Source organism: Entelurus aequoreus, linkage group LG01 (assembly GCF_033978785.1).
Source record: "Entelurus aequoreus isolate RoL-2023_Sb linkage group LG01, RoL_Eaeq_v1.1, whole genome shotgun sequence".
NCBI classification, from domain to species: Eukaryota; Metazoa; Chordata; class Actinopteri; order Syngnathiformes; family Syngnathidae; genus Entelurus; species Entelurus aequoreus.
This window is the reverse complement of record NC_084731.1, coordinates 21304299-21318511: the sequence shown is the minus strand read 5'-3', so window position 1 is coordinate 21318511 and position 14213 is coordinate 21304299. Positions and strand designations below refer to the sequence as shown.

Here is a 14213-nt window from a genome sequence, read left to right as displayed (position 1 = left end):
CACTTGTTTGCAGAGTACGCAACCGGACGCGGCGTCACCTGCAACAACGGTACTCGAAACGGTACCGTTTGAATTTACATGAATCTGTACTCGGTAGTACCGATGGTATCCGGCTTGTAACTATAAAAGTACAAACTCCGGCACCCATTCCCAGATGTATTGAAGCTCAAGTTTAGATTGCCTGCAATTAAAATGCATGTTTGACTCTGCCTTGCAAAACAAAACATGTGGTGGAAAACAATGATTTTCATTTGCAGCTCTCTTGAGAATCCACCTAACATTTGTATCCTCATTCTGTGAACAGTCAAAGAAAAAGAAGACCTTCATCCTGACGTGGAGTCCCAGGGTATGAATGACGACACTTTTTGCGAATACAGGTAAGTGACAACCTCCAGAGCAATACTTTACGTTTCACTCTTAAAAGTCTTTCCTCCTCTCTTAGTTCTTCTCTTTATGTCCCCCCCACCCACAATTCTCACTGAAAAGGGAATGTAACATGCATGAGACTGACAAGGAGCCCCATACTTCTTCTGTAGAAGAAATTTGATGGTGCTGGGGGATTGGAACGTACGTGATCAGCAGCCGTATCGTCGTGAGCTGTGTGCACATCAGTGTTGTTGCAGTGGTAGCACTAGTTATGGTTATGCACAAGGCAGTTTCTGACCAGTCGGCACTAGGAACTTTTGGGGCTGTTTTATGTCCCCAGAAAGGCTTAATATTTCTATTAATGATTTTTTCTGACTTATTCTGAATTGATGATTGCCCAAAAAGAACGTTCCTCAAACTATAAGCCATGTTTCCACCAACCCGTACAGTTCCTTTCCCAGCCTTCTACAATCCCAATCTGGTTTGTTGGAGGGACAGTCACAATATTGTAAACCGCTAGTAAAATGAACTAAGGCCCCTTCTACACCAGGGTGAATCCCACCTAACCTTATCCTTGTCCACACACACACAATGGTGGTTTAAGAACCCCTCATCTACCCTCCGTCCGCCGGCGCAACGTAACCTTGTCAGGCTTGGTCAAAAGATAGAACTCAGATGCAGAGTAGGGATTCATTCGGCAGGCTTTTATTTTGAAAGCTTCCTTTCACCTCCAGAGTCAGGGCAACTCAATATAGGCTATAACTAAACTAGTCGGCGAAAAAGGTTCCAAAAAAAGGAACAACCGAAAATCACTCCGAAAGGAGGAAAACACAAAAACAATAACGAACTATACTCGGCGCCGTATATTCTATGAAATGTATTATAAACAAAAAACGCTCCAACAGGAGGAAGAAACAATGGCTATGAAACTTCTACACTGTTAACAAAAAAACAAAAAACTGTAAGAAAAACTGAAAACTCACCACAAATCACTCTGCTGAGGAGGAGAAAAAGAAAACTCAAAATATCAACGAAGGAATTCAGCATCAAAGTATTCAAACACGAGATGAGGCAAGGCATGGACACGACCCTAGAGAGGCACAAATAAACGAGACAATCTGGCACAGAACAAAGGGAGGTGTGGGCTTACAAGACACATGAGGGTAATGGGGAACAGGTGGAAACAATCAAGGTCTGACGTCAGACTGATGACACAAAAGGAAGGGCAAGTGACCTGAAACGAGAGGAGTTACTTTTCAAACTAAAACTTGCAATTCACAACACACAATAAACCAAGACAAGACATCCCTCACCGCGGTGTAACAGACCTAGTACGCATGCGCGGAAAATACGCACGTCATAATCACATTCTTATTGGACAAGTGAAAGTAAACAATGTGATAAAGAACATTTTACAACAATCAATCCCGTGATGTAGATATCTGGTCAGGACACTCCTCACTCTTTTGCCTTCACCTTCATTGTCCATTCGTTTTTGGCGACTTTATAAACTCTGGACCTAGACATTGAGTCCGCGACATACCGTATTTCCTTGAATTGCCGCCGGGAATATAGTATTCGCCTGCCTAGAATTACAGCCGGGTCAAACTCGTTTCGCAAAATAATTAGCGCATGCTTGGCACTTCCGCCGGGTCAAATATGAGTCATTAAATGACTTCCGCCTCCTGGTGGTAGAGGGCGCTAGTGATCCTTCTTGCGACTGCTGGTACTGCAGAAGACCGGTGCTGCAGAAGAAGACACACGCAGCAAGAGTGAGCAGCCATTGTTTGCTTGCAATTTTACCATGGAGGATTACATATCTAAAATAAAACAGTTTTCTAAACTGGACTTTCAATCGAAGCAGGAGGTAATACTTAAAGGAAGATCTCCATCGAGACAGAGAGACTTTTAAAACTGAAGAAAGATAAGGAAGACTTCTATAGGCGCTACGCATGGACTCATTTATACCTAAAGGTAAGACCATAATAACGTTTTTTTAATTAAATGTGATTTTCATGATAAGGAAAGCGCCGGAGTGAGAAGAGGTTTTAAAAATAATTAGCACATGCTTGCCAATCCCGCATGCTTTTGGTAAACGCAGGAGTGAGAAGAGGTTATAAATTAATTAGCGCCCCGGCGGCTATTCAAGGAAATACGGTACATGGCGGACAATAACTGCTATTCTGCCTTGCCAGTCCAAATGCATTCAATGTTTTCCGTAGTCTTCCCTCGACGGCCAGGTAATACAAAGCACACGCTACCTTTTTTTTTATCACATCCACGGGATCCCGCATTCTCGTTGACTCTCCTTCGACAAATGGACAAAGTTTTTCGGTAAGTAGAAGCACAGCTGACCCGGGCATTCGAAGGTTCTCTTGCCTTCTGAGATGTGTTGTATCCCAAATAGCTGCAATCGCGCGTTTTCTTCTCTTAAGGTATTCATGTGTGATTTCCACAAGCGTCTGTACATGTAGAAGAAGGAGAAAAATGGGCTTGTCTGGATGACTCGGCTCCATCTTTCCAGTGGTTAACTCCGGTTGTTATGAAGCTGGCTGTGGCGCTCTTTCTGATGTCACTTCCTCTCCGAACTCAGTTTGTAAACGATCAATGAGTCCAAAAAGAGCTAAGAGCCGGAGATTCAAGAAATACACGGCTGACTTACCCGTGTAAAAAATTATCCAAGAAGGGGAATCTTAAACAATGGTTTAGTGTGGCTGAAACGGGGCTTAGGCTAAATAATTATTTGTTTAAAGGGTTATCCGGCTTAGTGTAGACATAGCCTAAGAGGAACATACGATCTCGTATCTGGAAGGCATTGTATTGTATATGAGCAGTAGGATCCGTATTGGATTTCACACGGTACACATTCGGTGATGGACAAGAAGTGTGTCATGCGTCTACTTCGTAAACAAACACAGTGCAGCCCAGCCCTTGGTCATCAAGATAGTGTCAAGAAGAAGCCAGCTTGAAAACCCTTCTTCCTTTGTGAAAGTCTCCTATTTGGGAACACTTCGCCTTCCCTGTGAAATACGTGAACAGACAAAGGCGAGTGGATAAGATGGACGTAGCGTGACGGCATTGTTCGGTTGAGATCGGGGGTGGGGTTACGGGTGTCAAACCCAAGGCCTGCGACATCATTTTATGTGGCCCGCAAAAAGTCATTTTTGCTAAATGTGTCAATTTTGACAGGAAACAATTGTACCGCATCCAATTAATGCAAAAAGCTGTCCTAAGCATTTTTTTTGTCATTTTTTAAATTAATTCTACAGTAGCTGAACTTGAATATGTTTGTCACCTTGACTTATGATTGCGAGGCAATTTTTTTCAGTTTGTTGCAGGGCCGCTAATCACTATGTGCAGATGTTGGTGCTGGGGTGATAAACTATCATAGAGGGATTAAACTTCTGGCCGGAGATATGTTAGGAATACATCTAAATTAATGTTAAAATTCTTATTTTGCACAAAATAAATTTGAAGCAATTTATTTCAAATACTTTATTTTTATCAAATGAAATTGAAAAAAAAATAGTTTCACATAGAATAGATAGAAATGTGTAACAAAAAAAAAAATTAATTGATTCATTTTTAAAATCAACTTTAAGAAGCACCTATAGAAAGAAATGGATTCATATGGTCCCATTCGTCACGGTTTACCTGACACATGAAACGTGACGAATCAATCTGTCAGGGACTGATGTCCGTCTTGAACCCCAAGATGCAGAGATGGCAGGTGTAGCGCAGGAAAACATGACTTTAATGTCAAAAGGATATGCAGGGAAAACTGGAAACAGGAAAACAGGCAACAGGAAACAACCAACAGGAAACAGGATAACAGATTACAATAAACGGGCAAATCTGTCAGGGACTGCTGTCGGTTTTGAACCCCAAGATGCAGAGATGGCAGGCGTAGCGCTGGAAATCATGACTTTAATGTCAAAAGGAAATTCAGGGGAAACAGAAACCAGGAAACAGGAAAATAGGCAACAGGAACCAGGAAACAGGCAAATATGTCAGGGACTGCTGTCGGTCTTGAACCCCAAGATGCAGAGATGACAGTTATAGCGCAAGAAAACAAGACTTTAATGTCAAAATGAAATGCAGGGAAAACAGGAACCAAGAAACAGCCACCAGGAACCAGGTTACAGGAAACAGGCAACAGGATACAGTAATCATCGAGCCCTGACTGGAGGGCGAGGCAGGCATAAATAGTAGCCTGATTGGCAACTGCGCTCAGGGAGACATGCAGGAAATGAAACCAAAATAAGAGCGCTGACAGGAAATAAACCCAAACACAGAGGAAAACCCAAACATAACCAAACTGTCAGTACCAATCCTGACACTATCCGCTTTAGCCGGCAGAGGGCGGTAGGGTGTTGAATATCTTAGAATGTGTTTTGTGGCAATTCCATCTTTGACCACAGTGTCAGTTGCTATAGAGAGTGGCGCTTTTCATCATTTTCATCAGACTGCATTTCAAAATGAATAATTCCTCTCCCTTCTTCTCACACGAGATCCACCCAGGAATGGGGCCATATGAATCCCTTCGCTACTGTGCCAGCAGTTTTTGTGTTTTATTTTAAAACATTAAATCTGTTAAAACTAGGAAGTTTTATGTTTACCATTTTGTTCCCTCACTGTACCAAAAATCAAGCGGAGCGTGACCATGACAACCCTAAAGAGCATGTTGTACCCAACTAACACTGTGTCTCTAATTGTGAAATTTTTGCACTATATGCTGCTTACTTTTATGCCTACCAAACACAAAAGTACATAAATCCAAAGAAAGTGATCTTATAACAAAGGCGAGGAACATTTTATTCATCATTCAGAAAATACCGTTATTTTATGAGAATTATGTGTTTACATTAAAATTGGGTTTGAGGCCAAATATTGTTATTTTTTAGGCTGATTTAGATTATGTAATATATTTGTTACTGTGATTAATCATGATTAATCCAAATTAATTTATAATGTATCTGATTTAAAGAAATGTTGAGAGCACTCGTGAAACCTTTGTTGATGGTAAAAGGTAAACACATTTTACACAGGTGATTTTGCAGTGCTTTAGTTATACAAATTAGACTGTTACACCCCCAAGTTATGTGATTACTGTCATCTGTTTTTGTTGTTATTTTTTTTTGGTATGCAATCTTTAGTGTGCAATATATTTTTTTCATTGCTTTTTTTTTTAGTTTTTCATTAACTTTTGTTACTGTAAGTAAACATCTACACTACAACCACTTAATTTTCCCATTGTGGGATACATTTAAAGTCTATCCTATCCTATTCTCTTATATTTCAACAGGACACTTGTAATTATGAGCAATCTCCTAATGAATGGACAATATTTATTTTTTTCCGCCATAATCTCTATGGGTAATTGCAAGTAATTTATAATACAAATACATACAATTTTTTTATTTTTTATTTTTTTTAACCCAATTCCAGTCTAAAAACTGTGAGAAGGTGAAACAAAACAGTGGCCGCGTTAACATAAGCAAAGTGTACTACTTGGTGGAAATGGGGCTGTTGTACTAAAAGTTGACACACTCATAGAGAGTTGTTTTGACACACTGTATAAAAGAGTCCCTTTGGTCACAAAGCGCCTATGGTGTGTTGTGAGCATTTCCATAGACATTACATCCTGAAGGGAGCTGGAGCTTTGCTATCGTTTCCTGTTCCGATGCCGATTGCCCAGGCACACAGCAGGAAGCTGAAAGCACAATTTGGAAGTAGCTCTTCTCTAGGGCAGTATCACCCGTGCACGTTTCATTAATCCCGTAGCAGTCCCAAGTCCGACAGACTACCAACACCGCATCTCAGCAGGCACAACGTTGAGAACTTGTTGATTGAGGTCCCACGAATTTTGCTAATTTTCCAGCCAATATCTTCCAAAACAAATGCAACATTGAAAACAACATGCTTTTTGTCAATGTCAGGTTGTGACGTTGATTAGACCGTTGAAATGTGGTCATTTCCCAACCAACAACGTGGATCCAACGTTAGACATCAACGTTGTCTCAATTTACAAATGCAACCGTTTTGCAACGTTGTTTAGAAGTCCGTTTTAAAGGACACGTATGGATAATCAACGTTGTATCAATGTCTTGTGCCTGCTGGGGTGGGTAGTCGAGCGATTCCCCAACCTATAGAATGTACACAGTAAATAGTGTGAAGCACAATGTGGCTCAGTGTGACGGCATATTCACTCTCACTGCATGAGCACATTGTCATACCTCGTTCTTGTACAGTATTGTGCACTAGTATTGATTGTGCAGGTCTATGGTACATAATGTGGTTTGCTAGATAGCTCCCCATGAGTTAATTACCGTAGTTGTAGTCGGTTTAAACCAGGGTTGCCAACGTATTCATCCCGTATTTACAAACAAAAGTACCATATTTTCCGGACAATAGGGCGCACTTAAAATCCTTGTTTTGTCAAAACTCGACAGTGCGCCTTATAAGGAATACGTTTGGTTGAGCTTACCCACATCGAAAAAATTTGATTTGGTACTTGATGTAATGATAAGTGTGACCAGCTGATGGCAGTCAAACATAAGAGATAAGTGTAGGCTGCACCGTTTGATGTATGATTATGGTGTGCGCTGGCGTTTTGTTGCGCAATATTATGCAAAAGCCATCTGTCTTACCTTCTGATACCTGCTGATCTGTATAAATTCTGAAAAATTGCGCGCGTCCGCCTTTGTAGTCCGTGCCGACTACCATGTTACATCATAGTCGATAAGCTTATTATTTTTCTCCATCTTCTTGTTATGGGACATTCATCCTCCGCTGTTGCCATTTCTAATATAAAGTAGTGTAAAGTTCTTACTTATATATGTGGGGCGCCAATCCATTGTCTTCCGAGACTTACGGAGGCCAACATATATTTCAGTAAACTCGCTATGAAAGCGCTAAAACATACCGGTGCAGTGAGTTTACATTATTCACCTAAGGAACTTTAGTTATTAAAAGGGACACATTTCCGGTGTTGTTTCCGGATGCGAAGATGCTGCTCCGTTATTGATTGAAGTACAGACTGAATGTCATTAAAACAGTTAGCTCCATCTTTTGACACTTCTTCCACTCCCGTCCTTGCGCGCTACACCGCTACAACAAAGATGACGGGGAGAAGACGCTGTCGAAGGTGAGCCACGTAAATAAGACCGCCCACAAAACGGCGAATCCTGAAGCAACTGTCAGAAAGCGGCTTTAAGATGATCTGTAAAACATCATCTATGCAACATTTTGACTAAAAGAACCACCATTACATGTTATGTAGACCACAAGGAAGTGTTTTAAATTCAGGGAAAAAAAAAAAAAAAGACCCCTTTAATGCGCCTTATAATCCGGTGCGCCCTATAGTCCGGAAAATACGGTAGTCAGGATGTGAATCCTACAACAACTCATGATTTGATTCCGGTTCTTGGGATGATGATTCGGTTTCGAATTGACTCTTGCACTATATTGTTTGGTATAAAAAGCCTTCCCGGTAAGGTCTATTCAGGTGTACTGGAGAGGAGGCTACGCCGGATAGTCGAACCTCGGATTCAGGAGGAACAGTGCGGTTTTCGTCCTGGTCGTGGAACTGTGGACCAGCTCTATACTCTCGACAGGGTCCTTGAGGGTGCATGGGAGTTTGCCCAACCAGTCTACATGTGCTTTGTGGGCTTGGAGAGGAGACCCTGCCTCAAGTGGAGGAGTTCAAGTACCTTGGAGTCTTGTTCACGAGTGAGGAAAGAGTGGATCGTGAGATCGACAGGCGGATCCGTGCGGCATCTTCAGTTATGCGGACGCTGTATCGATCCGTTGTGGTGAAGAAGGAGCTGAGCCAGAAGGCAAAGCTCTCAATTTACCGGTCGATCTACGTTCCCATCCTCACATATGGTCATGAGCTTTGGGTTATGACCGAAAGGACAAGATCACGGGTACAAGCGGCTGAAATGAGTTTCCTCCGCCGGGTGGCGGGGCTCTCTCTTAGAGATAGGGTGAGAAGCTCTGTCATCCGGGAAGAGCTCAAAGTAAAGCCGCTACTCCTCCACATCGAGAGGAGCCAGATGAGGTGGTTCGGACATCTGGTCAGGATGCCGCCCGAACGCCTCCCTAGGGAGGTGTTTAGGGCACGTCCGACCGGTAAGAGGCCACGGGGAAGACACAGGACACGTTGGGAAGACTATGTCTCCCGGCTGGCCTGGGAACGCCTCGGGATCCCTCAGGAAGAGCTGGACGAAGTGGCTGGGGAGAGGGAAGTCTGGGCTTCCCTGCTTAGGCTGCTGCTCCCACAACCCAACCTCGGATAAGCGGTTAGGTTGGTATAAAAAGCTCTCTTGGCTGCTGACGTATGACGTGTTCACGCAAAACATAGAGTATTCTATTTTTAATCGATTCTTCAAAATTGTGAATAGATTTATAATTGGAATACAAAATAATTGCAATATGGATGATCTTTTTTCAGCACCCCTACAGTATAATGTGTAACACAGTATAGTACGCACAATTTAATACGTGACCTTTCAGACAAACTCATTGATGCATATTTATTGTAAGCCGTGGATTGAGAAATTTCAGTGCTAATCAAGATCACTTCGGCCCCGTTTCCTCTCTTAAAGCGACAACGACGAGAAGCCGCTGAAGGGCAGCCGGCACTCTCTGAGCAGAGAGATCAAAGCGGGGGACAGCGGCGACAGCCTGGTGGACTACGCCGAGGAAGACGTTCACTTCAACGAGGACGGCTCCTTTATAGGCGAGTACGCCGGCCGGAAGGAGAAGCGAGTGTCATCTGAGATCAAGGCCCCCGCTCAGATCCCAGCGTGAGCAACACAGGTTCCGTCCATCGTCCGCCGTGCACATACTTCAAATGAAACCCGCTCAGAGGGACGCATCAAAGCCAACACAGATGTTAGCAATGCTGAGCACAAGTTGTGTCAAATGCAATGCGTCATTGCCGACAATACACTGCCGTCCTAATTCCACAATGCCCTTGTTTGTTTGGAGCATTACTAAATACAAATGTATACTGTAAATAATTATAGGGTATATTATTCTGTATGTGAAGAGTGACTTTTTTTTTATCATTATTACAGAGGGCTTGTATTTTTTTGTGATTGTTATTGTTTGAGCGACACTTATTGGTCAAAAGGCAACATGGTCTGTTTTTTGAATGATCAATTAGTTTTGTCAAAATGCAACATTTACTTCGGGTATTCAGGACATATTCCTGAAATGTGATGTATTTTGACTGTAAAGTTAACCCATTAACTTATTTTTGCAGCATTATTTACCGGACATATCATGGACAAATATTTGTGATTATTTGGGAGATTCTGCAAGTCAAGTTTTAGGTAACACTTTAGTACGGGGAACATATTCACCATTAATTAGTTGCTTTTCAACATGCAAATTAGTAACATATTGGCTCTTAATTAGTCATTATTAAGTACTCTGCATGGCCTTATTATACTACCATGAATTGATTAACGTGGACCCCGACTTAAACAAGTTGAAAAACTTATTCGGGTGTTACCATTTAGTGGTCAATTGTACGGAATATGTACTGTACTGTGCAATCTACTAATACAAGTCTCAATCAATCAAAAAACAGTAAGCCATTAACTAAGAGTCTTCCCTCAATAACCTCAGAATTATTGCTTATTAGTACTAAGTAAGGAAGTTAAAGTTAAAGTACCAATGATTGCCACACACACACTAGGTGGTGAAATTATTCTCTGCATTTGACCCATCACCCTTGATCACCCCCTGGGACGTGAGGGGAGCAGCGGTGGCCACGCCCGGGAATCATTTTTTGGTGATTTAACCCCCAATTCCAACCCTTGATGGTGAGTCCCAAGCAGGGAGGTAATGGGTCCCATTTTTATAGTATTTGGTATGACTCGGCCGGAGTTTGAACTCACAACCTACCGATCTCAGGGCGGACACTCTAACCACAAGGCCACTGAGTAGGTGGTGTACATGATTCTCCCTTTAATACCACTTAAAGGCCTACTGAAATGAATTGTTTTTATTTAAACGGGGATAGCAGATCCATTCTATGTGTCATACTTGAAAATTTTGCGATATTGCCATATTTTTGCTGAAAGGATTTAGTAGAGAACATCGACGATAAAGTTCGCAACTTTTGGTCGCTGATAAAAAAAGCCTTGCCTGTACCGGAAGTAGCTTGACGTCGCAGGTTGAAAGGCTCCTCACATTTCCCCATTGTTTACACCAGCAGCGAGAGCGATTCGGACCGAGAAAGTGACGATTACCCCATTAATTTGAGCGAGGATGAAAGATTTGTGGATGGGGAACGTGAGAGTGAAGGACTAGAGTGCAGTGCAGGACATATCTTTTTTTGCTCTGACCGTAACTTAGGTACAAGGGCTCATTGGATTCCACACTTTCTCCTTTTTCTATTGTGGATCACGGATTTGTATTTTAAACCACCTCGGATACTATATCCTCTTGAAAATGAGAGTCGAGAACGCGAAATGGACATTCACAGTGACTTTTATCTCCACGACAATACATCGGCGAAGCACTTTAGCTACTGAGCTAACGTGATAGCATCGGGCTTAACTGCAGATAGAAACAAAAGAAATAAACCCCTGACTGGAAGGATAGACATAAAATCAACAATACTATTAAACCATGGACCTGTAACTACACGGTTAATGCTTTCCAGCCTGGCGACGCTTAACAATGCTGTTGCTAACGACGCCAATGAAGCTAACTTAGCTACGGGACCTCACAGAGCTATGATAAAAACATTAGCTATCCACCTACGCCAGCCAGCCCTCATCTGCTCATCAACACCCGTGCTCACCTGCGTTCCAGCGATCCACGGAGCGACGAAGGACTTCACCCGATCATCGATGCGGTCGGCGGCTAGCGTCGGATAGCGGGTCTGCTATCCAAGTCAAAGTCCTCCTGGTTGTGTTGCTACAGACAGCCGCTAATACACCGATCCCACCTACAGCTTTCTTCTTTGCAGTCTTCATTGTTCATTAAACAAATTGCAAAAGATTCACCAACACAGATGTCCACAATACTGTGGAATTTTGCAATGAAAACGAGATGTTTGTATTGGATACAATGGTGTCCGAATACTTCGGTTTCAACGATTGACGTCACGCGCATACGTCATCATACATAAACGTTTTCAACCGGAAGTTTCGCGGGAAATTTAAAATTGCACTTCATAAGTTAACCCGGCCGTATTGGCATGTGTTGCAATGTTAAGATTTCATCATTGATATATAAACTATCAGACTGCGTGGTCGGTAGTAGTGGGTTTCAGTCGGCCTTTAATGAATATGGTCTCTTCTTACATAACAAAACACAAAACTACAATAACCCTAATCCTAACCCTTAATAAATTAAGCCTTTGTTACTTAGAATATGTTCCCCATACTGAAGTGTTACCAAGTTTTGTTATGTCACTCACGGCATATGAATCGTGTTTTATCTTGAAACAGCCAAGTTTGATTCCCATAAAAACTGAACTAACGCAGCAAATTACCTTGCTGTGGCAATCCCTGACAGGGGAAAAGCCAAAAGGAGGGTACAACTATTTGTATTATGTTATTTGACATCAAACACAGCACTACGGTCATTACATTTTGTAAAAAATAATTTGTTTTTTTGCTGTATAAAATGAACTTTTCCGGTCATTGACTTGTCTGCCGGATTTCTCGTCAGTGCGGTCTTTATGTGCAAATTGCTTACATATTTCACATGCCTTTAAAGGAGACACTTTGCTACCGTCTCTACCTACTTCTATTGTGTTATCTGGCATCAAACGTAGCATGACAGTCACTGCATTGTTTTGTAAAAACTTTTCCATTGCATGTTCAGATGACTAGTTGGTGGTTTTTGATGTAATAAATTGCCTTTTCCTACATTATTTAAATGAGTCGTCTGCCTGTTCACTCCTTGTATACAGTGCATCCGGTAAGTATTCACAGCGTTCACTATTTTTCACATTTTGTTACTGTATGTTAACAGCAATTCAATCAATCATTCAGTCAAAGTTCATTTATATAGCCCTTAATCATAAATCTCTCACATGTCTGCATAAGCCAAGACGACATCCTCAGCTCAGATCCACATCAGGGCAAGAAAAAACTCAACCCAATGGGAACAACGAGAAACTTTGGGAAGGACCGCAGATGTGCCCCAAATTTTATAAGCTAGCTACTTTAGTGTACTGAAGTACCACAACTTTGGAGGTGGTGACACCCTGGATAAGGACTAGATATATAAAGTTACTGTTGCGATGCATGGGTTCATGTATTATTTGTGTAAAACCACGGCTATCAATTAAAGTCTGGAGCGCCATGCATGGAGGGTCTGATGGGGTATTCATAGGGATTTTAAAATCCCCCATTATAATTATATTATCTGCGTGTGTCACTAGATCAGCGACAAAGGAGAAATATAACCTTAGAGAAAAATCTAATGTAAAACATTTGTATGCTCGTACAACACTTAAAACCTTTAGTATATCATTATGTGGAATTAAATTATGGAACGGATTAACTAAAGAAATCAAACAAAGCATTAATATGATTCAGTTCAAGAGACTGTTCAAACTACAAGTGTTCACAAAGTACACACAACAAAAATTATGATAAATATTTTGAACCCTTTTTTTTATTGGGACAAAGATTATTTATGTATTTAATATTTGTATGCTTACTATGGTATATTATTTATTTATTATTTATTTGTTCAATGTTCTGTTACAGAGATCAAGGAAATTGGATACAATTGTTATGGTATGAAAAGGGGTAGGATTAAATAAGCTCTGCTTCTTCGTACTCCTTTTCGGACTTGCTGTAATGAAAACAATGGAATTGTGTGATGCATTACATTGTATCGTACGCATGTTCGCAATAAACTGAAACTGAACTGAACTGAAACTCTGAAAATTTGCTGATTAAGTCCGAATAGGGCCCAGTAGGGCGATAGATAACAAGGTCTTAAATACGATTTTGAAAGGTCTTAAAAATCTTTTAACTTTACTTTTATTGAAAACATCCATAAACGTCAGTCTTGCTTTTAAATGTTTTTTTCATTTTTTGAGGACGTTATAACGTACCTACGCAACGGAACTAAAGTAGGCTACCTGTGCTGCGCAAATTTTCAGGACTTATGCAGATCCCAAATACAGATCAGCAGGTACCAGAAGGTAAGAAGAGTTTCTTTTGCATAATATTGCGAAACAAAACGGCAGATAATATGTCTTACCTTATACACACACCATAATAACCCTCGTATGTTGAAGCACAGTACAATCCATCAAGCGGTGCGGCTTCATAGCTTACCTAAGTCGTACTAAAACATGTTGATAGGTTGTTGAGCGCCTTGTGTAATGTTCTATATTTTCAATGGATCATATGAAATGTTGGTGTTGTTTACTTGAGTCATATTGCAATCTACACATATCTTTTATGTGGTTTTTATTTGTATTTTCTTTTCTCTTAAGTGTGACTGCCATCTACTGGTCACACTTATCATTTCACCATGTACCAAACAAAATAGCTTTGAGGTCAGTAAGTACAACCAAAATTATTCCGTACATTAGGTTATAAGGCGCACAGTGGAGTTTTCAGAAAACTAAAACATTTTAAGTGCACCTTACAGTCCGAAAATATGGTAGCTTACAATAGAGAGTCTTCTGGTGTGTTTAGTTAGTTTAACCATTTTGTTTCACAATTTGTAAGAGTAGTGAATTAATGCATATACTTACAATTCATTCCGGCCCTCTGATTTTCCTTTATGTCTTTGTACTTTTTCGTCCGTATGCATATTTAAAATGGTCCTAAATTATATTCATTATGGTCTTA

At 41.1% G+C, this 14213-nt stretch overlaps 1 protein-coding gene across 7 annotated transcripts in view; it reads left to right on the top strand.

Annotated features, from left to right (window-relative positions):
• chl1b (cell adhesion molecule L1-like b) overlaps positions 1-12620 on the top strand; it is a 225820-nt gene extending 213200 nt beyond the window's left edge. For 4 of the 7 annotated variants that reach the window (XM_062045690.1, XM_062045671.1, XM_062045716.1 and 1 more), the window contains 2 exons: positions 305-377; positions 8976-12619. In XM_062045690.1, coding sequence (XP_061901674.1) covers positions 305-377; positions 8976-9180 — 278 coding nt within the window. In that variant the 3' untranslated portion in view covers positions 9181-12619. Of the gene's footprint in view, positions 1-304; positions 378-486; positions 568-8975 lie in introns of all 7 variants that reach the window. The other 3 variants (XM_062045707.1, XM_062045698.1, XM_062045725.1) reach the window with 2 other exon arrangements.
• Positions 12621-14213: the final 1593 nt, after the last annotated feature.